General features: G+C 40.2%; 1 protein-coding gene across 1 annotated transcript in view; it reads right to left on the bottom strand.

The window, feature by feature from the left end:
• Set1 (SET domain containing 1) overlaps window positions 1-24,832 on the bottom strand; it is a gene marked incomplete in the record, with an annotated part of 508,988 nt that overhangs the window by 11,597 nt on the left and 472,559 nt on the right. Inside the window, 2 exon segments of the mRNA XM_070083037.1 lie at window positions 10,359-10,616; window positions 11,297-11,491. Of these exon segments, the coding sequence (XP_069939138.1) occupies window positions 10,359-10,616; window positions 11,297-11,491 (453 nt within the window).

Here is a 24,832-nt window from a genome sequence, read left to right as displayed (position 1 = left end):
CATACATACGAAAGGAATAATTTTCTACAGTTACCCCCAGTAACACATTTTCTTTTATGTTAGACTAGAGAAAATGTTATTCTTGCCGTCACTTGTACAAGTTATCTGGCTACGACATCTCATATTTATTTTTATTTATTCTATTGTGGGGTGTATTTATCATCTTTTTGTTATGTATCATGTTTATTATATAATTTTGAAAAAAATATCATGGATGGATTAATGAAAATGTGTACATTAACGTAATATACGATATTTAATGAGACTCGGTGATTATTATTATTATTATTATAATAATTTCTAATATGGCGTCACATGTGCAAGTCGTCTGCTACCACATTTCATATTTATGTTTATTTATTCTACTGTGGGGTGTATTTATCTTATTTATATGTTATGCATCGTGTTTATTATATAATTTTGAAAAAATATCATATATGGATTAATGAAAATGTGTATATTAAAGTGATATACGACATTTAAATGAGACTCAGTGATTATAATTATCATTACTAATATGGCGTCTCGAGATATAAGACACTTACTGATGTTAATGTGAACCTGCACGCCAGCAAAGTATATAAGTTTTTTTAGGTACAGGTATACGTAAGTATAATTATCAGAGTTCATTTTTATTTATTTTATTATTATCACACTGGCCGATTCCCACCAAGGCAGGGTGGCCCGAAAAAGAAAAATATTCACCATCATTCACTCCATCACTGTCTTGCCAGAAGGGTGCTTTACACTACAGTTTTTAAACTGCAACATTAACACCCCTCCTTCAGAGTGCAGGCACTGTACTTCCCATCTCCAGGACTCAAGTCCGGCCTGCCGGTTTCCCTGAACCCATTCATAAATGTTACTTTGCTCACACTCCAACAGCACGTCAAGTATTAAAAACCATTTGTCTCCATTCACTCCTATCAAACATGCTCACGCATGCCTGCTGGAAGTCCAAGCCCCTCGCACACAAAACCTCCTTTACCCCCTACCTCCAACCTTTCCTAGGCCGACCCCTACCACGCCTTCCTTCCACTACAGACTGATGCACTCTTGAAGTCATTCTGTTTCGCTCCATTCTCTCTACATGCCCGAACCACCTCAACAACTCTTCCTCAGCCCTCTGGACAACAGTTTTGGTAATCCCGCACCTCCTCCTAACTTCCAAACTACGAATTCTCTGCATTATATTCACACCACACATTGCCCTCAGACATGACATCTCCACTGCCTCCAGCCTTCTCTTCACTGCAACATTCATCACCCATGCTTCATACCCATATAAGAGTGTTGGTAAAACTATACTCTCATACATTCCCCTCTTTGCCTCCAAGGACAAAGTTCTTTGTCTCCACAGACTCCTAAGTGCACCACTCACCCTTTTCCCCTCATCAATTCTATGATTCACCTCATCTTTCATAGACCCATCCGCTGACACGTCCACTACCAAATATCTGAATACATTCACCTCCTCCATACTCTCTCCCTCCAATCTGATATCCAATCTTTCATCACCTAATCTTTTTGTTATCCTCATAACCTTACTCTTTCCTGTATTCACTTTCAATTTTCTTCTTTTGCATACCCTACCAAATTCATCCACCAATCTCTGCAACTTCTCTTCAGAATCTCCCAAGAGCAGTGTCATCAGCAAAGAGCAACTGTGACAACTCCCACTTTATATGTGATTCTTTATCTTTTAACTTTTACTTCTCTTACAACCCCATCTATAAATATATTAAACAACCACGGTGACATCACACATCCTTGTCTAAGGCCTACTTTTACTGGGAAATAATTTCCCTCTTTCCTACATACTCTAACTTGAGCCTCACTATACTCGTAAAAACTCTTCACTGCTTTCAGTAACCTACCTCCTACACCATACACCTGCAACATCTGCCACATTGCCCCCCTATCCACCCTGTTATACGCCTTTTCCAAATCCATAAATGCCACAAAGACCTCTTTAGCCTTATCTAAATACTGTTCACTTATGTGTTTCACTGTAAATACCTGCTCCACACACCCCTTACCTATCCTAAAGCCTCCTTGTTCATCTGCTATCCTATTCTCCATCTTACTCTTGATTCTTTCAATAATAACTCTACCATACACTTTACCAGGAATACTCAACAAACTAATTTTTTTTATTATTATCACACTGGCCGATTCCCACCAAGGCAGGGTGGCCCGAAAAAGAAAAACTCTCACCATCATTCACTCCATCACTGTCTTGCCAGAAGGGTGCTTTACACAACAGTTTTTAAACTGCAACATTAACACCCCTCCTTCAGAGTGCAGGCACTGTACTTCCCATCTCCAGGACTCAAGTCCGGCCTGCCGGTTTCCCTGAACCCCTTCATAAATGTTACTTTGCTTACACTCCAACAGCACGTCAAGTATTAAAAACCATTTGTCTCCATTCACTCCTATCAAACACGCTCACACATGCCTGCTGGAAGTCCAAGCCCCTCGCACACAAAACCTCCTTTACCCCCTCCCTCCAACCTTTCTTAGGCCGACCCCTACCCAGTCTTCCTTCCACTACATACTGATACACTCTTGAAGTCACTCTGTTTCGCTCCATTCTCTCTACATGTCCGAACCACCTCAACAACCCTTCCTCAGCCCTCTGGACAACAGTTTTGGTAATCCTGCACCTCCTCCTAACTTCCAAACTACGAATTCTCTGCATTATATTCACACCACACATTGCCCTCAGACATGACATCTCCACTGCCTCCAGCCTTCTCCTCGCTGCAACATTCATCACCCATGCTTCACACCCATATAAGAGCGTTGGTAAAACTGTACTCTCATACGTTCCCCTCTTTGCCTCCAAGGACAAAGTTCTTTGTCTCCACAGACTCCTAAGTGCACCACTCACCCTTTTCCCCTCATCAATTCTATGATTCACCTCACCTTTCATAGACCCATCCGCTGACACGTCCACTCCCAAATATCTGAATACATTCACCTCCTCCATACACTCTCCCTCCAATCTGATATCCAATCTTTCATCACCTAATCTTATCCTCATAACCTTACTCTTTCCTGTATTCACTTTTAATTTTCTTCTTTTGCACACCCAACCAAATTCATCCACCAATCTCTGCAACTTCTCTTCAGAATCTCCCAAGAGCACGGTGTCATCAGCAAAGAGCAACTGTGACAATTCCCACTTTGTGTGTGATTCTTTATCTTTTAACTCCACACCTCTTGCCAAGACCCTCGCATTTACTTTTCTTACAACCCCATCTATAAATATATTAAACAACCACAGTGACATCACACATCCCTGTCTAAGGCCTACTTTTACTGGGAAATAATTTCCCTCTTTCCTACATACTCTAACTTGAGCCTCACTATCCTCGTAAAAGCTCTTCACTGCTTTCAGTAACCTACCTCCTACACCATACACCTGCGACATCTGCCACATTGCCCCCCCCTATCCACCCTGTCATATGCCTTTTCCAAATCCATAAATGCCACAAAGACCTCTTCAGCCTTATCCAAATACTGTTCCCTTATATGTTTCACTGTAAATACCTGGTCCACACACCCCCTACCTTTCCTAAAGCCTCCTTGTTCATCTGCTATCCTATTCTCCGTCTTACTCTTAATTCTTTCAATAATAACTCTGCCATACACTTTTTTTTTTCAACAAGTCGGCCGTCTCCTACCGAGGCAGAGTGACCCAAAAAAGAAAGAAAATCCCCAAAAAGAAAATACTTTCATCATCATTCAACACTTTCACCACACTCACACATTATCACTGCTTTTGCAGAGGTGCTCAGAATACAACAGTTTAGAAGCATATACGTATAAAGATACACAACATACCCCTCCAAACTGCCAATATCCCAAACCCCTCCTTTAAAGTGCAGGCATTGTACTTCCCATTTTCAGGACTCAAGTCCGACTATATGAAAATAACCAGTTTCCCTGAATCCCTTCACTAAATATTACCCTGCTCACACTCCAACAGATCGTCAGGTCCCAAGTATCATTCGTCTCCATTCACTCCTATCTAACACGCTCAGGCACGCTTGCTGGAAGTCCAAGCCCCTCGCCCACAAAACCTCCTTTACCCCCTCTTTCCAACCCTTTCGAGGACGACCCCTACCCCTCCTTCCTTACTCTATAGATTTATATGCTTTCCATGTCATTCTACTTTGATCCATTCTCTCTAAATGACCAAACCACCTCAACAACCCCTCTTCTGCCCTCTGACTAATGCTTTTATTAACTCCACACCTTCTCCTAATTTCCACACTCCAAATTTTCTGCATAATATTTACACCACACATTGCCCTTAGACAGGACATCTCCACTGCCTCCAACCATCTCCTCGCTGCTGCATTTACCACACAAGCTTCACATCCACATAAAAGTGTTGGTACTACTATACGTACCTTCATAGATTCCCTTCTTTGCCTCCATAGATAACGTTTTTTGACTCCACATATACCTCAACGCACCACTCACCTTTTTTCCCTCATCAATTCTATGATTAACCTCATCCTTCATAAATCCATCCGCCGACACGTCAACTCCCAAGTATCTGAAAACATTCACTTCTTCCATACTCCTCCTCCCCAATTTGATATCCAATTTTTCTTTATCTAAATCATTTGATACCCTTATCACCTTACTCTTTTCTATGTTCACTTTCAACTTTCTACCTTTAAACACATTCTCAAACTCATCTACTAACCTTTGCAATTTTTCTTTAGAATCTCCCATAAGCACAGTATCATCAGCAAAAAGTAACTGTGTCAATTCCCATTTTGAATTCGATTCCCCATAATTTAATCCCACCCCTCTCCCGAACACCCTAGCATTTACTTCTTTTACAACCCCATCTATAAATATATTAAACAACCATGGTGACATTACACATCCCTGTCTAAGACCTACTTTTACCGGGAAGTATTCTCCCTCTCTTCTACACACCCTAACCTGAGCCTCACTATCCTCATAAAAGCTCTTTACAGCATTTAGTAACTTACCACCTATTCCATATACTTGCAACATCTGCCACATTGCTCCTCTATCCACTCTATCATATGCCTTTTCTAAATCCATAAATGCAATAAAAACTTCCCTACCTTTATCTAAATACTGTTCACATATATGCTTCAATGTAAACACTTGATCTACACATCCCCTACCCACTCTGAAGCCTCCCTGCTTATCTGCAATCCTACAACAGACTTATCCCCCTATAATTTTTGCACTCTCTTTTGTCCCCTTTGCCTTTATACAAAGGAACTATGCATACTCTCTGCCAATCCCTAGGTACCTTACCCTCTTCCATACATTTATTAAATAATTGCCCCAACCACTCCAAAACTATATCCCCACCTGATTTTAACATTTCTATCTTTATCCCATCAATCCCGGCTGCCTTACCCCCTTTCATTTTACCTACTGCCTCACGAACTTCCCCCACACTCACAACTGGCTCTTCCTCACTCCTACAAGATGTTATTCCTCCTTGCCCTATACACGAAATCACAGCTTCCCTATCTTCATCAACATTTAACAATTCCTCGAAATATTCCCTCCATCTTCCCAATACCTCTAACTCTCCATTTAATAACTCTCCTCTCCTATTTTTACTGACAAATCCATTTGTTCTCTAGGCTTCCTTAACTTGTTAATCTCACTCCAAAAGTTTTTCTTATTTTCAACAAAATTTGTTGATAACATCTCACCCACTCTCTCATTTGCTCTCTTTTTACACTGCCTCACCACTCTCTTAACCTCTCTCTTTTTCTCAATATACTCTTCCCTCCTTGCATCACTTCTACCTTGTAAAAACTTCTCATATGCTAACTTTTTCTCCCTTACTACTCTCTTTACATCATCATTCCACCAGTTGCTCCTCTTCCCTCCCGCACCGACTTTCCTGTAACCACAAACTTCTGCTGAACACTCTAACACTACATTTTTAAACCTACCCCATAGCTCTTCGACCCCATTGCCTATGCTCTCATTAGCCCATCTATCCTCCAATAGCTGTTTATATCTTACCCTAACTGCCTCCTCTTTTAGTTTATAAACCTTCACCTCTCTCTTACCTGATGCTTCTATTCTCCTTGTATTCCATCTACCTTTTACTCTCAGTGTAGCTACAACTAGAAAGTGATCTGATATATTTGTGGCCCCTCTATAAACATGTACATCCTGAAGTCTACTCAACAGTCTTTTATCTACCAATACATAATCCAACAAACTACTGTCATTTCGCCCTACATCATATCTTGTATACTTATTTATCCTCTTTTTCTTAAAATATGTATTACCTATAACTAAACCCCTTTCTATACAAAGTTCAATCAAAGGGCTCTCATTTTCATTTACACCTGGCACCCCAAACTTACCTACCACACCCTCTCTAAAAGTTTCTCCTACTTTAGCATTCAGGTCCCCTACCACAATTACTCTCTCACTTGGTTCAAAGGCTCCTATACATTCACTTAACATCTCCCAAAATCTCTCTCTCTCCTCTACATTCCTCTCTTCTCCAGGTGCATACACGCTTATTATGACCCACTTTTCGCATCCAACCTTTACTTTAATCCACATAATTATTGAATTTACACATTCATATTCTCTTTTCTCCTTCCATAACTGATCCTTCAACATTACTGCTACCCCTTCCTTTGCTCTAACTCTCTCAGATACTCCAGATTTAATCCCATTTATTTCCCCCCACTGAAACTCCCCTACCCCCTTCAGCTTTGTTTCACTTAGGGCCAGGACATCCAACTTCTTTTCATTCATAACATCAGCAATCACATGTTTCTTGTCATCCGCACTACATCCACGCACATTCAAGCATCCCAGTTTTATAAAGTTTTTCTTCTTCTCTTTTTTTAGTAAAGGTCTACAGGAGAAGGGGTTACTAGCCCATTGCTCCCAGCATTTTAGTCACCTCATACGACACACATGGCTTACAGAGGAAAGATTCTTTTCCACTTCCCCATGGACAATAGAAGAAATAAAGAAGAACAAGAGCTATTTAGAAAAAGGAGAAAAACCTAGATGTATTTATATATATATGCATGTGCGTGTCTGTGAAGTGTGACCAAAGTGTAAGTAGGAGTAGCAAGATATCCCTGTTATCTAGCGTGTTTATGAGACAGAAAAAAGAAACCAGCAATCCTACCATCATGCAAAACAGTTACAGGTTTCTGTTTCACAGTCATCTGGCAGGACGGTAGTACTTCCCTGGGTGGTTGCTGTCTATCAACCTACTAAAATAACTTTTAAAAACACTTGAAATTTTGGAGTTTCCAGATATAATGGAGAGACTTAGTGCTTACGGATCTCACAGAGAATGTAAACAAACCGGGTGGGGTGCGGTGACTGTATTAGAAAGTCAGGTGGGGGGAGCTGTATAGAGAGTTTTGGTCAAAATTTGAAATGACCGTATTAGCGGAACGCTGTAAAGCGAAACGCCGTAAAGCAGGGCCCTACTGTACATGAAAAATTAAATCAGTATTACATAACTTTATTGAAGACTCTTCTTGGCTTATGAAAGATAGGGAGGAGGAGAGAGGCTTGAGAGTCTCTGTACCCCTGCAACTCAACTTTGCACACATGTCCTTAATTACTGAAGAAGGCACATTCTCCCCTCTCTCTTCCTCCTCCTCTGAAGCAATTTTCTCAGCTGTGTCTGTTGCTGTTCCAGATGAAGGTTTTGCAGCTCTACCTTCTACCACCATCATTACCACCCTCTACCATCACTACCACCCTCTACCATCACTATTACCCACTCCCAGCACTACCACCCTCTACCATCATTACCACCCTCTACCACCATCACTACCACTACCACCCTGTACCATGATCACTACCACCCTCTACCACCATCACTATCACCCTGTACCACCATCACTACCACCCTCTACCATCACTAAGACCCTGTATCACCATCGCAACCACTACCACCATCACTATCACCTTCTACCACCATCACTTCCACCCTGTACCACCATCACTACCACCCTCTACCACCATCACAACCACTACCACCCTCTACCACCATCACTACCACTCTTTACCACTATCACTACCACCATCTACAACCACCACTCTTGCACTTTGCTACAATTTCTTATTTAATTCCATCATGTTTCTCACTTTCGTTACCAAAAGAACTTTACTAGGAACTTTCTTTGGGGCCATGGATTATAGCAAAACGTCTGGATGAATGAGCAGAAGCTTCCTCACTCACCCAGAGACACAGCCAGACTGACACGCAAGCAGCTGGCGACGGTGGGTTGACACGTCCCATACAGCCGATAAGTGAAATAACGGCCGATAACCAGAAGCAGAAAAACCAGCCGATAACCGAGTTGGCCGATAAGCGGAACGGCCAATAACCGAGGGTCCACTGTATGACTGTCCATCTGTCTGTGTGTGTGTGTGTGTGTGTGTGTGTGTGTGTGTGTGTGTGTTTGTTTTCTGTCTGCCTGTGTATCTTTGTCTTTCTGTCTGCCTGTGTACCTCGGTCTTTCTGTCTACCTTTGTGTGTGTGTGTCAGTCTGTGTGTGTCTTTCTGTCTGCCTGTGTGTGTGTGTATGTGTCTTTCTGTTTGCCTGTGTGTGTCTTTCTGTCTGCCTATGTGTGTGTGTGTCTTTCGGTCTGCTTGTCTCTCAGTCTCAGGGAGCGGCTCGTAAACAAACAGGTGTTACACACAATGCAGTTGTCACGTCTGATTCCTGATGAAGTGAAAATGCATATTACTGTACTTGCCACTGAGTGGCCAGTCATGCTTATTATGTCTTATATCTACAAGCACTGTATAGCACTTTGCCTGGAATTTTTGTGTTATCCAAGGTAACTTACACTATGTATAATAACTGTACTTATGTGTACACGTGAGAGAGAGACAGAGATATAGACAGCCAAAAGCCAAAGACAGCCAGCCAGCTGGCCGGCTGACCGGCCGAATACAGATTACACATGTTCCAGAATCATTTCTCCTTGCTTAGGGCATGGGTTATAGGACATTCTGGCAGGAAGACACTACCAATGGTATAAAAAATGAAAGAATGTTACACAAATGTTACACATGGGTTATTAATGATGTTTTTGATATTTCCACGACTGCTTGTGGCCACATCCATCACTTTCCTCTTAAAAGGGGAGTGTTAATACGACAAGACATCAGTGAATCCCCGGTGTTCACGACGCTATTTGCTCTAGCTGGCGCTCAATTGAACTGGTGCTCCCACAAGGTACTAAGTGGTCCCTGATTTTTGTAATACTACACATACCGAGTGTTAAGACCCATTCTATACTGACCAGGCATCTCAGGCCAATTATGCCAAATTTGGAAGCAGGAAAAATAAAATGTAGATCCACATTTGGCACCCTAGCGGTATAAACGTAGATCTACGTTTGGACAGTTTAAGGGTTAATATACACACTACTGTAGTCGCCTCTTACAACAAGCATGGCTTACGGAGGAAAGATTCTTTTCCACTTCCTCATGGAGGACCCCCTATTTCCATCCACCCCAAATTTATAAACTTTCTTAGTCATCCTATTCTACTTCATCCTCTCTAAATACCCAAACATACATCAACAACCCCCTCGCTCTAAAATTATATCTTTCATAACGTTCACACTAATTTAAACAATGAGTTGTCTGCATTACGTTCAAGCCATGCAGTGCTATCTAACTAAGCATCTCCACTGTCTCTGGCTTCAGTTTGGAGGGATATGTTGTGTATCTCTATACGTATATGCTTCTAAACTGTTATATTCTGAGCACCTCTGCAAAAGCAGTGATAATGTGTGAGTGTGGTGAAAGTGTTGAATGATGATGAAAGTATTTTCTTTTTGGGGATTTTCTTTCTTTTTTTTTGGGTCACCCTGCCTCGGTGGGAGACGACCGACTTGTTGAAAAAAAAAAAAAAAAATTCCTTTGACATAATATTTACACTTAAGACAACTGCTGATGCCATCTGTGATGGCTTTCATTTTGCATGTCTGATTTTCTTTCTTGCTTTATATCTTTTCTAGCATTATTTTAGTTTTCTCTTCTTGTGCTACTGGTTTATCCCTGTTTAATGTTTCCTCAACTTTATTCAGTTAATGTTTTCCTCACTCTTACTGGTAGTAACACAGTATTATACCATTTCACTCTTGCTAAACTGTTTGTAAAGCTAAAATGCACTCAAATTAAGCTTCCAGAAAATAGTATCTTCATATATTTTATACAAGAGAATTTGGGCTTCTTTACAGTGGAGAGTATTTGCAAGAAAACTTGATTACTGAACCACAATGAAAGAACATAATGAGAAAGAAAACAAAATCACACACCAACTTACATTACAGGAGTGATTGATGAAACGTGCAAGATTACCACACTTAGTAGCATCAATGATGGTTTCCATGTCAATCCGAAAGAGGTAAGATGATCCAATGCCAATTTTCTCATACTGGATTTCTCTTAGATCAGCAATAATGGATCGTATACTTTGGCCAACGTATTCAATGACCATCTCGTCTGGGCCGATTGCTTCCATTGCAAACAATCCCCAGTCATGAATACGTGATTTGCCAAACCTCAGGAGTTTCTTACGAAACTAGAAAAGAAAAAATAGAATGTTATCAAGTGATATGTAGATAAATATCAGAACAAAACTTTCAAGTGTAACACATATATAAACAGACTCTGAATAAATTATCACTTGCCACAGACTAACTCTAAGAAATGTAAAACACTATACAGTATTGAACATTCCCAGCCATAATCTGTCACTTGCACTACTATCATAAAAAGGTGTGATAATTATCTTTTCTTGTTTATTAAAAAACTTTTTATTCAGTTTCCGTGTCTTGTGTTCTATTTTCTCAAACACAATATTTTCTAAGAAAAAATATTTTTTATCACTTACAAAACTATATTAAAAAACCATTATATACAGAAAAAAAATTTTTTTTTTTAATCATAATACGGTGGTACCTCAAATTTCGAACAGCTCCCATCTTGAACAATTATGTAAGTGTATTTTTGTAAGTGCTTTTTTAAGTGTATTTTTGGGGGTCTGAAATGGACTAATCTAATTTACATTATTCCTTATGGGAACAAATTCGTTTGGTAACGGCACTCGAACAGCATTCTGTAATGAATTATGGCCGAAATTCGAGGTACCACTGTATTTATATATCATAATAAGAAAAGCAAAAATCCTTAAGACACTGCATAGCTAATGTTCAACCCTTTATCTAACTACAAAGATGAATAGAAAAGAAATTAATTTACTTTGAGCTGATTAAACTTGAGCAAATCAGAATCTGTCTCATTGCCAAATGCTGTAAGAAGTCTTCTCTGGAAGGAGCGCACTTCCCTGCTCACAGCCATCTGGGTAAGCTTAGCCTTGCTAGACTCCAGCACTGCAAGGCTCTGTTGCTGTGGGTCCTCAGCAGCTCTCTCTGTGTGGTCTTGATGGAATGTAAACTGAAAGCACATCTTTTGTTAATTGCATGAAAAAGTGAAATGCTATGAAAGATACTCTTCTATTTTAAAATAAAGAGCACTTTCCATTGAAATTCTTGGTCATTATTTACTTTTATAAAGTTTAATGAGATAGGTTTCATGAATTCTACTAATCAAATATGAATACATTATACAGTACTGAACATGCAAATGAATGAAGGGATTCAGGGAAACCGGCAGGCCGGTCTTGAGTCCTGGAGATGGGAAGTACAGTGTCTGCACTCTGAAGGAGGGGTGTTAATGTTGCAGTTTAAAAACTGTAGTGTAAAGCACCCTTCTGGCAAGACAGTGATGGAGTGAATGATGGTGAAAGTTTTTTTTTTCGGGCCACCCTGCCTTGGTGGGAATCGGCCAGTGTGATAATACAAATTTCGCTGAGAATCAGAAAAAGTTTTGGAGTGAGATTACCAGGTTAAGAAAGCCTCGAGAATGAATGGATTTGACAGTTAAAAAACAGAAAAGGAGCTGGAGGTACTGGGAAGATAGGAAAATTTTAAGCTGTTAAATGTTGATGAAGAAAGGAATACAGTGATTTCAAGCAGTGGACAGGAAGGAATAACATCCTTTAGGAGTGAGGAAGAGCCAGTTGTGAGTGTGGGGAAGGTGCATGAGGCTGTGGATAAAATGAAAGGGGGTAAAGCAGCTGGGATTGATAGGATCATGTCAAATGTTAAAAGTGGGTGGGGATATAGTTTTGGAGTGGGTGGTACTTTTGTTCAATAAATGTATGAAAGAGGGAAAGGTACCTTGGGACTGGCAGAAAGTATGCATAGTTCCTTTGTAAAAGGGAAGGGGATAAAAGAATGTAAAAATTATAGGGAAATAAGCCTACTGAGTATACTAGGGAAAGTGTATGGCAGGGATATTATTGTGAGAATTAAGCCTTTCACTGTCAAGACCCCTGCTCACAAACTTGCTTTCAGTGTCGAAAAAAAAAAAATCTTATGAAATGATAGAGAGAATCTTTTCCCGATGGTAATGACAACAAAAGTATGAAATTTGATGGAAAACTTATGGAATTACACTTTTGTGAAGTTAGCAGTCTCAGCGATAAATCCACATCGGCGATTTCGCCCATACGTATTTTCGGCCAATTCCATCGTTCCAGTCGACCAAGCTCAAAGCTATTTTGCAAGAATTCCATTTGTTCTATCGACTGAGTACAAGCAACCACCCATTTACCGATTTCAACTACCCAATAAAATGGCCAGAAATTGGCAATTTGACCAATTTCACACAAATTTCAAAAGATGCCAATTTCAAAATAGGGTCCGGAATAAACAATGTAGACATTCCTGGCACTAAAATAACATTTTCTCTGTTCATTAGCCATGTCTCCAGGCCCCACCTATATTACTCTTCCTTTCTCTTTTGAATTTTTATTAACACAAAAAATAGAAGATTTACTGTTATGCAGACTACTGCATTATTGTATCAACCCATTCGTGACTGCATATTAGACTGGCCGGTTGGACACATATTGGACAGTGATGTCATTTGTTTACTCTTTAACACTGACAAAAATCGAACGTTCCCGCTACTTTGAGCTCAATTTCAAGGTACATTGGAACCTTGGTTTTCATATGCCCCAGCTTGCATGTAAAACCACAGTTATTCTCCATAAAATATAATTTTTGCTAATATTTTTGGAAGACTGGAATGCATTAATTGGATTTACATTTTTTCTTGTGGGAAATATTATCAAAAAATACATTTTATGGAGAATAACTGCAGATGTTGCAGGTGTATGGTATAGGAGGTAGGTTACTGAAAGCAGTGAAGTTTTTATGAGGATAGTCAGGCTCTGGTTAGAGTATGTAGGAAAGAGGGAGATAATTTCCCAGTAAAAGTAGGCCTTAGACAAGGATGTGTGATGTCACCGTGGTTGTTCAATATATTTATAGATGGGGTTGTAAGAGAAGTGAATGCGAGGGTCTTGGGGAGAGGTGTGGAGTTAAAAGATAAAGAATCAAACACAAAGTGGGAGTTGTCACAGTTGCTTTTTTCTGATGACACTGTACTCTTGGGAGATTCTGAAGAGAAGTTGCAGAGGTTAGTGGATAAATTTGGTAGGGTATGTAAAAGAAGAAAATTAAAAGTGAATATAGGAAAGAGTAAGGTTATGAGGATAACAAAAAGATTAGGTGATGAAAGATTGGATATCAGATTGGAGGGAGAAAGTATGGAGGAGGTGAATGTATTCAGATATTTGGGAGTGGACATGTCAGCAGATGGGTCTATGAAAGATGAGGTGAATCACAGAATTGTTGAGGGGAAAACAGTGAGCAGTGCACTTAGGAGTCTGTGGAGACAAAGAACTTTGTCCTTGGAAGCAAAGAGGGGAATGTACGAGAGTACAGTTTTACCAACGCTCTTATATGGGTGTGAAGCATGGGTGATGAACGTTGCAGCGAGGAGAAGGCTGGAGGCAGTGTAGATGTCATGTCTGAGGGCAACGTGTGGTGTGAATATAATGCAGAGAATTCATAGTTTGGAACTTAGGAATAGGTGAGGGATTACCAAAACTGCTGTCCAGAGGGCTGAGGAAGGGTTGTTGAGGTGGTTCGGACATGTAGAGAGAATGGAATGAAACAGAATGACTTCAAGAGTGTATAAATCTGTAGTGGAGGGAAGGCGGGGTTGGGGTCGGTCTAGGAAAGGTTGGAGGGAGGGGGTAAAGAAGGTTTTGTGTGCGAGAAGCTTGGACTTCCAGCAAGCATGCATGAGCGTATTTGATAGGAGTGAATGGAGACAAATGGTTTTTAATACTTGATGTGCTGTTGGAGTTTGAGCAAAGTAACATTTATGAAGGGATTCAGGGAAACTGGCATTCTATCAAATGAACTTCCATTCTATTAAATGAAACTAAGAAAATGAGAATTTAACCATAAATACTATACAAAAATACACCTCAGAGTTGGAGTTTTAAACCAAAAACACGAACAGAGTTTTTTTCTCATTATGTGCTGCATGCTGCAGGATTTTTTTTATACTGCGCGCATTGACCACACAGAACCTTTCTCTCACATGTAGGTCTACCAGCTTTCTCCCGCTAGATTTGAAGCTGCTAGGATTTTGGTGTATTAACACGGCACCAACACTGGCTTGTAAGCCATACTAATACAGCACTAACAGTGGAAGGGTTAAAGGCAAGACTACTGCATTAGTGCAGAAATGGTATAAATAATATCAGCACACTTGTGAAAGAATATTAGACTCACCAGTTGACGTGTATTGGACACTTGGCATGATTTGTTTACTTTTGATCTTTGGTAAAAATAGAACATTTCTGCTAATTTGAGCTCAATTTCAAGGTACTTTTCATTGTAAAATCAGTCAAAATCATCTCAATTTCTGTAATATGTCTTCCATTCTATAAAATGAGACCAGGAAAACTAGAATACAACAATAAATACCATACGAAAATACAGTGCAAAGTTGCTGTTTTAATCCAAAAACACGGTCAAAGTTTTTTTTTTCTCATTATGCACTGTGTGCTGCAGGATTTTTTTTATACTGAGCACACTGACCACATAGACCCATTCTTTCATATGTAGGCCTACCAGCTTTCTCTCACTAGATTTGACGGCGCTAGAATTTATGCGTACTAGTACATGTACGTCAAAAACCCCTGTGCCTAAGCCGTACTAGTACGGCCGAAACCCTGAAAAGGTTAAGCTGCTGGTAAAGTTGCTCAATGGAGGGCATCTTGGTTCAGTCCACAGGGAGTACACTAGACACGTCCTCACCAACCCACCAACAGAATATTTGCCCAACCCTATTTAGTTCTACCCTAACAATAAGCTCTGATAAATCCACTAACACATGTGCAAGTCCCACTCGAATCCAACCCCTTTCACTCATGTATTTATCCAACCTAAATTTGAAACTACCCAAGGTTTTACTTTACTTTTTATGCTGTTAGTATGAGTAGCTTCTTCAGTGAATATTAACCCCTTGACTGTCGCAACCCCAAATCCTGAGGTGTCTCCTGGTGTCGCAAAATTCCCCCCCCCCCAAAAAAAAATGTTATTTTTTTCTTATGAAATGATAGAGAATCTTTACCCAATTGTAATGACACCAAAAGAATGAAATCTGATGGAAACTGGCAGAATTACGCTCTTGCAAAGTTAGCAACCTCAGCGATAGTTAAGAATCGGCGATTTCGCCCAATTTGAGCCCTATTTTCGGCTAATTCCATTGTTCCAGTCGACCAAACTCATAGCTATTTTTTTCTATCGACTGAGTACAAGAAACTGCCCATTTACCGATTTCAACTACCCAATAACGTAATCAGAAATTTGCAATTTGGCCAATTTCACGAAAATTAAAAAAACATGACAATTTCAAAATAGGGTGCAGAATGAACAATGCAGACATTCCTGGCTCTAAAATAACATTTTCTTTGTTCATCAGTCTCATCTCCAGGCCCCTCTGATATTACTCTTGCTTTCTATTTAGAATTTTTATTCAAACAAAAAATAGAAGATTTACTGCTATGCAGACTACTGCAATATTGTAATAATTGTATAAATAATCTCAAACCATTCATGACTGCATATTAGAATGGCTACTTGGACATTTATTGGAAAATGACATCATTTGTTTACTTTTGAACATTGGCAAAAATCAACATTTCCCCTAATTTGAGCTCCATTTCATGGTTCTTTTCATAGTAAAACAAATCAAAATCACCTCTATTTCTATAATATGTTTTCCATTCTATCAAATGAGACCAAGAAAACGAGAATACAGCCATAAATACTATACAAAAACAGATCACAAAGTTAGCATTTTAATTAAAAAACAAGTCAGTTTTTTTTTCTCATTATGCACTGCGTGCTGCAGGATTTTTTTATATGATGCACACTGACCACACAGACCCATTCTCTCATATGTGGGCCTACCAGCTTTCTCCTGCTTGATCTGAAGCCACTAGAATTTATGAGTATATATACGTCAAAAACGGTGGATCGTAAGACGTATTTATACGACCAAAACAGTCAAAGGGTTAAAATGGCATACAATACCGACAGGTTGGTAGGTAAGACACATGGGCAAGAGTTAGGCAACTTTATTCTGAAACAGAATAAAGTTGCCTAACTTTTACCCATGTGTCTATGGAACTCAACTCTTTTCCAGGCTGAAGGACTGATAACCTCAAATCTCCGACTACAAGGGTGATGGACTGATTACATTGTCTTCCCATCTCTACTGTTCCTGCCTACTTTTGTACTTCACTGAAGAAGCCTACTGTGTAGGTGAAACATTTCGAAATAAAGTTGCCTAACTGTTGCCCATGTCTCTTACCTACCAGCTTCTTCAGTATTAGGACAGAGGAAGCCACTTGTGCAAAACATTTCCTTTAGTAAATGTCCTGAACTGCACATAATTGCTACTACATAACGGATATGCCGAGTTTGGACCAACAGGCCTGCTGCAGTGTTCCTCCTTTCTTATGTAATAGAGAAGGGACACTGAAACATGCCTTCTCAAATCTATCCATCCATAAACATTTGCCCAACCTATTTTTTATGCTACCCAAGTGGTTGTAACCTTTCTTTCTCATGTACCAGCTGACTTTTCCACCAAGTATAACTACTACTACTACCTCTACTTGTGTGGGTGAAACGTTGTCAATAAAGGATCACATTATACTGCAGAGTCTGACTGTGTCTGGCAGCCCTGTTGCCAGATGCATGGTCGTAAGTCAAGTGGTCGTATGTCTGAGGTAAGATGAAGTAGATCACTGATGTGGACATTCTATAACGATAGACCAAGCATACTTCTTGTGGAACACTTGCACCAACTGGTCGGCTTGTAGATTCTGCTCCACTGAGAACCACTCGAAGAGACCTATCTACCTTATAGTACTTACTTAGAAGATGTAGTGTAGAGCCACTCCTAGTGTTTCCAGTTTTGCGATGTGTCTTTGGTGCCATATTTTGCACCAAATATGGCACAATATTTGGTGACCTGTACTTAGCAGTGGTGACCTGTACTTAGCTCAGTCGTGACCTGTACTTAGCTCAGTGAGGACATGTCTAATGTACTCTCTGTGGACTGAACCAAGATGCTCTCCATTGAGCAACTTTACCAGCAGCTTGAGGAGGAATTAAGGGTAGCGAAGATAGAGATACGGCGACTGACGGAGGAAAGCAAGAGGATTTGTAGTAGTCCTCCTGTTGTGAGTCCTCAGGTCAAGAAGGGAACCTGGGCAGTGGCCGGACGACATGGAACAAAGTTGAAGATCAAGAAGACGAATGGAGAAGTAGAAATGAAAATGAAGGAAGAGACTGCAGTGGAAACTGTCGTTTTAAACATCGAACGCATTCTCCGTGCTGCCCAACGAATGTGAGTTGACTACTGGGAGCATCACAACGAACAACACCAAGGAAGGTAAAAACGTTGTTGCTGTTGGGGATAACCAGGTTAGGTACATGGATAGGGGATTCTGCTTGAAGGACAGGAGTAGGAGACAAACGGTATGCTTTCCTGGGGCTGGGATGGAGGATATTGTTAGTGAGCTTGACAACATCATGAATGGTAATGGGATCATTCCGATTATCTGCCTCAGTGCTGGAGGCAATGATGTAGGCAAGTGTAGAAGTGAGGATTTAGTTAGAAGGTACAGGACAACAATAGACATAATTAGGAAGAAGGGGGCGTGCCCTGTTATATGTGGCATTTTGCCAAGAAGGGGTGTTGGAAATGAATGGTTGTCCAGAGCAATTGGTATTAATTGTTGGCTGAACAAACACTGTAAGGATAATGCAGCACCATTCATTGACAACTGGGACCACTTCAATGGCCGAAATGACATATATAGCAGGGATGGGGTTCACTTATCCAGGACAGGAGTGGGATTTCTTGCTAGCTCAGTTGAGGGTATTGTTAGGACTTTAAACTAAGGTTAATTAGAGGTATGGGTTTAGAAATGAAAAATAATGAGTATGGATACAGGGACTTAGGCTTTGATATTACGAAACTTAATAATAACAGTCATGGAGTAACGCTGGGTAATGATAATTACAGAAGTTATGTACAAGCAAAGGTGAATAGGAAAAATGTGCAGAAGAAAAAACATATGACTGAATTTTATACTAACAGTAGAAGTGCAAGAAATAAGATTAATGAATTACGTTTGATAGCGCGTGCTGGGAACATTGATGTCATTGCAATAACTGAAACATGGTATGATTTAAAGAGTCGGCATATGAATGCTGAGCGTAACATTCAAGGGTTTAAGTTGCTCTATGTGGATAGATATAATGGGAAGGGGGAAGGAGTTGCATTATATGTATGAGAAAATGTAAATTGTTGCATAAAGACAGGTATAAAAATAGATGGATTAGTAACAGAATCTGTTTGGGTAGTTTGTAGAAGGTAGGTCAAGAAAAACTAATTCTAGGTGTAATATACTGACCTTCGGGCTTGGATCATGGTAGAGGGGGACTTCTTTGGAACAAAATTGTTAGGGCTTCTAGACACAATAAGTAGGGGATTTTAACTTTAGTCATATTGACTGGACTTCTTTGACCGGTAATCTGGAGTCCAGTGACTTTATGGAAGTGGGTCAGGACTGTTGTCTGAAGCAGTGTGTAACAGAGCCTACCAGGGGTAATAATTTTCTCAACCTAGTCTTGCCAAATAAGGAAACACTCGTAAATAATTTGGAGATCACTAAAAAGTTTGGCGCAAGTGATCACAAATCCATCACCTTTAGCATTAACCGGGAATACAAGAATAACGATAATATGGTAAAAGTCCTTGATTTTCGTTTTGCCGATTTTAATGGACTTAGGGAACACCTGTCTAATCTCGATTGGGGTAATCTAGCTAATTATTTTATTGACGATGATCATACTTACGATTACGAAGGGATCTGTGTTTATGATTTTTTCTTAATAATGTACAACGTGCACAGAGTACAGTGGACCCCCGCATAGCGACCTTAATCCGTGCAAGAGGGCTGGCTGTTATGCGAAATGTTCGCTATGTGAATGAATTTTCCCCATAAGAAATAATGGAAATCAAATTAATCCGTGCAAGACACCCAAAAGTTTGAAAAAAAAAATTTTACCACATGAAATATACATTTTCCTACACACAAAGAGAAGGATACATGCACAATAGTAGAGTAGTACATGCACAATATATATTGTGCATGTACTACTCTACTAAATGAAGAATAAATGACACTTACCTTTATTGAAGATGCAGCAATGACTGATGAGACACTGTGTCCTGGGAGTGCCTTTTCCTCCTGAGTACTGTAGGTCCTGTTTGGTATTTTCTTCCAGAACAGGCCTTATCACACTGTGTATGTCACTACGATTCTTAAATCTCTCAAACCAACCTTTGCTGGCTCTAAATTCACCAATATGAGCACTAGTTCCAGGCATTTTCCCTGTTCACCTGGGTGTTAGTCGACTGGTGTGGGTTGCATCCTGGGAGACAAGATTAAGGACCCCAATGGAAATAAGTTAGACAGTCTTCGATGACACTGACTTTTTTGGGCTATCCTGGGTGGCAAATCCTCTGGGGTTAATTGTTTCTTGGTATTCTCAATAAGCCACACCAACAACGGTGCTACAGCAGCAGCAGCAGCAGCTGACGATGTTACAGCAGCAGCAGACGATGCTACAGCAGCAGCAGATGATGCTACAGCAGCAGCAGACGGTACTACAGCAGCAGGAGCAGCTGACGGTGGTACAGCAGCAGCAGCTGACAGTGCAGCAGCAGCTGACGGTGATACAGCAGCAGCAGCAGCTGTACCACCAATAGTAGCGATGGTTGATTGGGGTTTATTATACAACCTAGCCAGCTCGGAGACACGCACTCCACTTTCATACTTATCAATGATCTTTTTCTTCATCTCCATAGTAATTCTCACCCTTATTGCTGTAGGGTTGGCACTAGAAGCTTTCTTGGGGCCCATGGTCACTTATTTTCCAGAAAAAAATCACCAAAAACACTGTAATAATACAAAATGTTCCGATTGTATGCTTGGATGTTACCGCGGAGGCTGGCTGGTAAACAATGCCACCCGCGGAACATGTGAGCGTGGCTCAAGCGCACATTGGACGCGTCTCGGACGAAGGCCGCTGAGCGGGTTTTTGTCCACTATGCGGGGCAAAATTTTAGCGATCAAAGCGTCCGCTATGCGGATTGTCCGCTATGCAAGGCGTCCGTTATGCGGGGGTCCACTGTATATACATTCCCCAGAGACAAATTGGATCTAATAATAATGATCCCAAATGGGTTAACAGGAGGCTAAAGCATCTATTAGGGGAGAAAAGGAGAATTTATAGGCACATCAAAAGAGGAGAGGTTAACCTTACTGATCAAAATGTTCAGCTTAAAAGAGAAGTAGAAAAAGGGGATTAGAAAGGCTAAATGTGACTGAAATTAGAGTTCCTAATGAATCAAAGATTAATCCAAAGGGGTTCTTTCAAGTGTATAGGATGAAGGTGAAGGAAAAAGTAGGACCTCCGAAAATTGGGAATGGACAGTTGACGGATAACGAACTGGAAATGTGTTCCCTACTTAATGACTATTTTTTGTCAGTTTTTACATAAGAAGACATAAATAAGATTCCAGAAATTAATAATTATTCAGTTCCTGATGAATTCAAATTAAGCAATATTACTGTCACAAGGGACATGGTTATCAAACATATAGACAAAGTGAAGAAAAATAAGTCCCCGGTGTTGTGCCTGAGATGTGGAAGATGGCTAATGTGGTTCCTATATTCAAAAGAGGGGATAGGCAGTTAAGAAATCAATATATTTAATTAAAGAGAGAAATAAAGAAAGGAATATGAAAAGGAAAAAGGGATTATGAGGCTAACGTCACAAGGCATTCAGAGACTAACCCAAAAGGGTTCTTTCAGGTATACAGAAGTAAGATTTGAGACAAGACTGGCACACTTAAGAGTACTCTGGTCAGATCACTGACAGTGATAGGGATGTGTGTGAAATTTTCAATACCTACTTCCTCTCAGTTTTCACCCAGGAAAATACTAGCAATACTCCTGAAATATTAGATTATGTACAACAGGACGATAATAAACTATGCACGATTGCAGTAACTAGTGACATGGTCCTCAGACAAATAGAGAAACTAAAACCTAACAAATCCCCATGCCCTGATGAACTGTTTGCAAGGGTGTTAAAGGAATGTAAAGAGGAACTTAGCATACCTTTGGCTAATCTTTTTAACATATCACTACAAACTGGCATAGTGCATGATAAGTGGAAAATGGCAAATGTAATACCTATTTACAAGGCAGGTGACAGGTCCTTGGCTTCGAACTATAGACCAATAAGCCTTACCTCCATAATGGGAAAATTTATGGAATCAATAATTACCGAAGCAATTCGAAGCCATCTTGACAGGGACAGATTGATTAATGAATCTGAATATGGTTTTACAAAGGGGCATTCCTGTCTTACGAATTTACTAACATTTTTCACTAAGGCGTTTGAGGAGGTAGATCATGGTAATGAATATGATATTGTGTATATGGACTTCAGGAAGGCTTTCGACAGAGTTCCACATCAGAGGCTATTGAAGAAACTTAAGGCACACGGAATAGGAGGCAGCAGAGTTTGCATAAATGGGGAGAAATCAGAATGGGGGCACGTCACAAGTGGTGTTCCTCAGGGGTCAGTGTTGGGCCAGTTGTTGTTCACAATTTACATAAACGACATAGATGAGGGAATAAACAGTGACATAAGCAAATTTGCTGATGACACCAAAATTGGCCATCCAACTCATTCTAATGAGGACACTAGAGCACTCCAGGATGATTTGAATAGCCTGATGCAATGGTCGGAGAAGTGGCAGATGCAGTTTAATATAGACAAATGCAAAGTTCTAAATGTTGGACAGGAAAATAACCATGCGACATATAAACTAAATAATGTAGATCTTAATACTATTGACTGCGAAAAGGATTTAGGAGTTCTGGTTAGCAGTAATCAAAAACCAAGACAACAGTGCATTAGTGTTCGCAATAAAGCTAACAGAATTCTTGGCTTCATATCTAGAAGTATAAATAATAGAAGTCCTCAGGTTGTTCCTCAACTCTATATATCCTTCGTTAGGCCTCATTTAGACTATGCTGCTCAGTTCTGGTCACTGTATTACAGAATGGATATAAATGCTCTGGAAAACGTACAGAGGAGGATGACCAAGATGATCCTATGTATCAGAAATCTTCCCTATGAGGATAGACTGAGGGCCCTGAACCTGCACTCTCTCGAAAGGCATAGAATTAGGGTGGATATGATCGAGGAGTTGACGTGCCGGCGGATGGATTTATGAAGGATGAGGTTAATCATAGAATTGATGAGGGAAAAAAGGTGAGTGGTGCGTTGAGGTATATGTGGAGTCAAAAAACGTGATCTATGGAGGCAAAGAAGGGAATGTATGAAAGTATAGTAGTACAAACACTCTTATATGGATGTGAAGCTTGGGTGGTAAATGCAGCAGCGAGGAGACGGTTGGAGGCAGTGGAGATGTCCTGTCTACGGGCAATGTGCGGTGTAAATATTATGCAGAAAATTCGGAGTGTGGAAATTAGGAAAAGATGTGGAGTTGATAAAAGTATTAGTCAGAGGGCAGAAGAGGGGTTGTTGAGGTGGTTTGGTCATTCAGAGAGAATGGATCAAAGTAGAATGACATGGAAAGCATATAAATCTATAGGAAGTTGGGGTAGGGGTCGTCCTCAAAAGGGTTGGAGAGAGGAGGTAAAGGAGGTTTTGTGGGCGAGGGGCTTGGACTTCCAGCAAGCGTGCGTGAGCATGTTAGATAGGAGTGAATGGAGGCGAATGGTACTTGGGACCTGACGATCTGTTGGAGTGTGAGCAGGGTAATATTTAGTGAAGGGATTCAGGGAAACCGGTTATTTTCATATAGTCGGACTTGAGTCCTGGAAATAGGAAGTACAATGCCTGCACTTTAAAGGAGGGGTTTGGGATATTGGCAGTTTGGAGGGATATGTTGTGTATCTTTATATGTATATGCTTCTAAACTGTTGTATTCTGAGCACCTCTGCAAAAACAGTGATAATGTGTGAGTGTGGTGAAAGTGTTGAATGATGATGAAAGTATTTTCTTTTTGGGGATTTTCTTTCTTTTTTGGGTCACCTGCCTCGGTGGGAGACGGCCGACTTGTTGAAAAAAAAAAAAAATGAGCAAATTTGCTGATACAAAGATGGGCCATATGATTCATTCTTGAGGAGGATACCAATGAACTCCAGGAGGATTTGGACAAATTAATGCCTTGGTCTGAAAAATGGCAGATGAAATTCGATGTGGATAAGTGTAAGGTACTAGTCCTTGGTAATGAAAATAATCCTCGAAGCTATAAACTAGGTGAAGTAGAACTTGATCATACAGAATGTGAAAAAGACTTGTGAGTCATGGTAAGCAGAAATCTAAAGCCAAGCCAGCAGTGCCTAAGTGTGTGCAATAAGGCTAGGATTTATTTCAAGAAGTATAAGTAACAGAAGTCCAAAAGTTATTTTACAGCTCTATACATCACTAGTGAGGCCTCATTTAGATTATGAGGCTCAGTTTTGATCTCCTTACTACAGGATGGATATAGACTCATCGGAGAACGTACAGAGAAGAATGACTAAACTGATTTACTTTGTAAGGAATCTCTCGTATGAAGATAGACTTAGAGCCTTGAATCTCCACCCTCTGGAGAGACGTAGAATGAGGGAAGATCACTGAAGTGTATAAGTGGATGATGGGTATAAACAAAGGTGATATTAATAAAGTACCGAGGGTGTCGAACAGGTAAGAACCAGAAATAATGGATTTAAGTTGGATAAATTTAGATTTATAAAGGACATAGGTAATTACTGGTTTTCAAACAGAGTTGTGGATGCGTGGAACAATCTTCCAAGTAGGGTGATCGAGGCTAGGACCTTGGGTAGCTTTAAAAAGATTGGACAGATATATGAGTGAGAGGGGCTGGGTTTGATTGGTATCACTGGGTATGGGTGGATATTCTTGGGTAGCTTTGGGTAGGGGTCATTTTCATAAGGACCTGCCTTGTATGGGCCAGTAGGCCTTCTGCAGTGTTCCTCCATTCTTATGTTCTTATGTCCAGTGCTACTACACAGCTGATCTTGGATTCATCCAATGACTGGTGCCATTTCGACAGGGTTAACAGAAGATCAGGCACAGAGCAACATTTTCTGAATCCATATTTACATTAACACAAATGAGTGATAGTAAAAAAATGCTGTCATGTGCCATGAGAGTACTGTCTTAAGAATTTTGT

This window comes from Cherax quadricarinatus, chromosome 8 (assembly GCF_038502225.1).
Source record: "Cherax quadricarinatus isolate ZL_2023a chromosome 8, ASM3850222v1, whole genome shotgun sequence".
Taxonomy (NCBI): Eukaryota; Metazoa; Arthropoda; class Malacostraca; order Decapoda; family Parastacidae; genus Cherax; species Cherax quadricarinatus.
The sequence above is the reverse complement of the archived record's forward strand: the minus strand, read 5'-3'. Positions and strand labels throughout refer to the sequence as shown.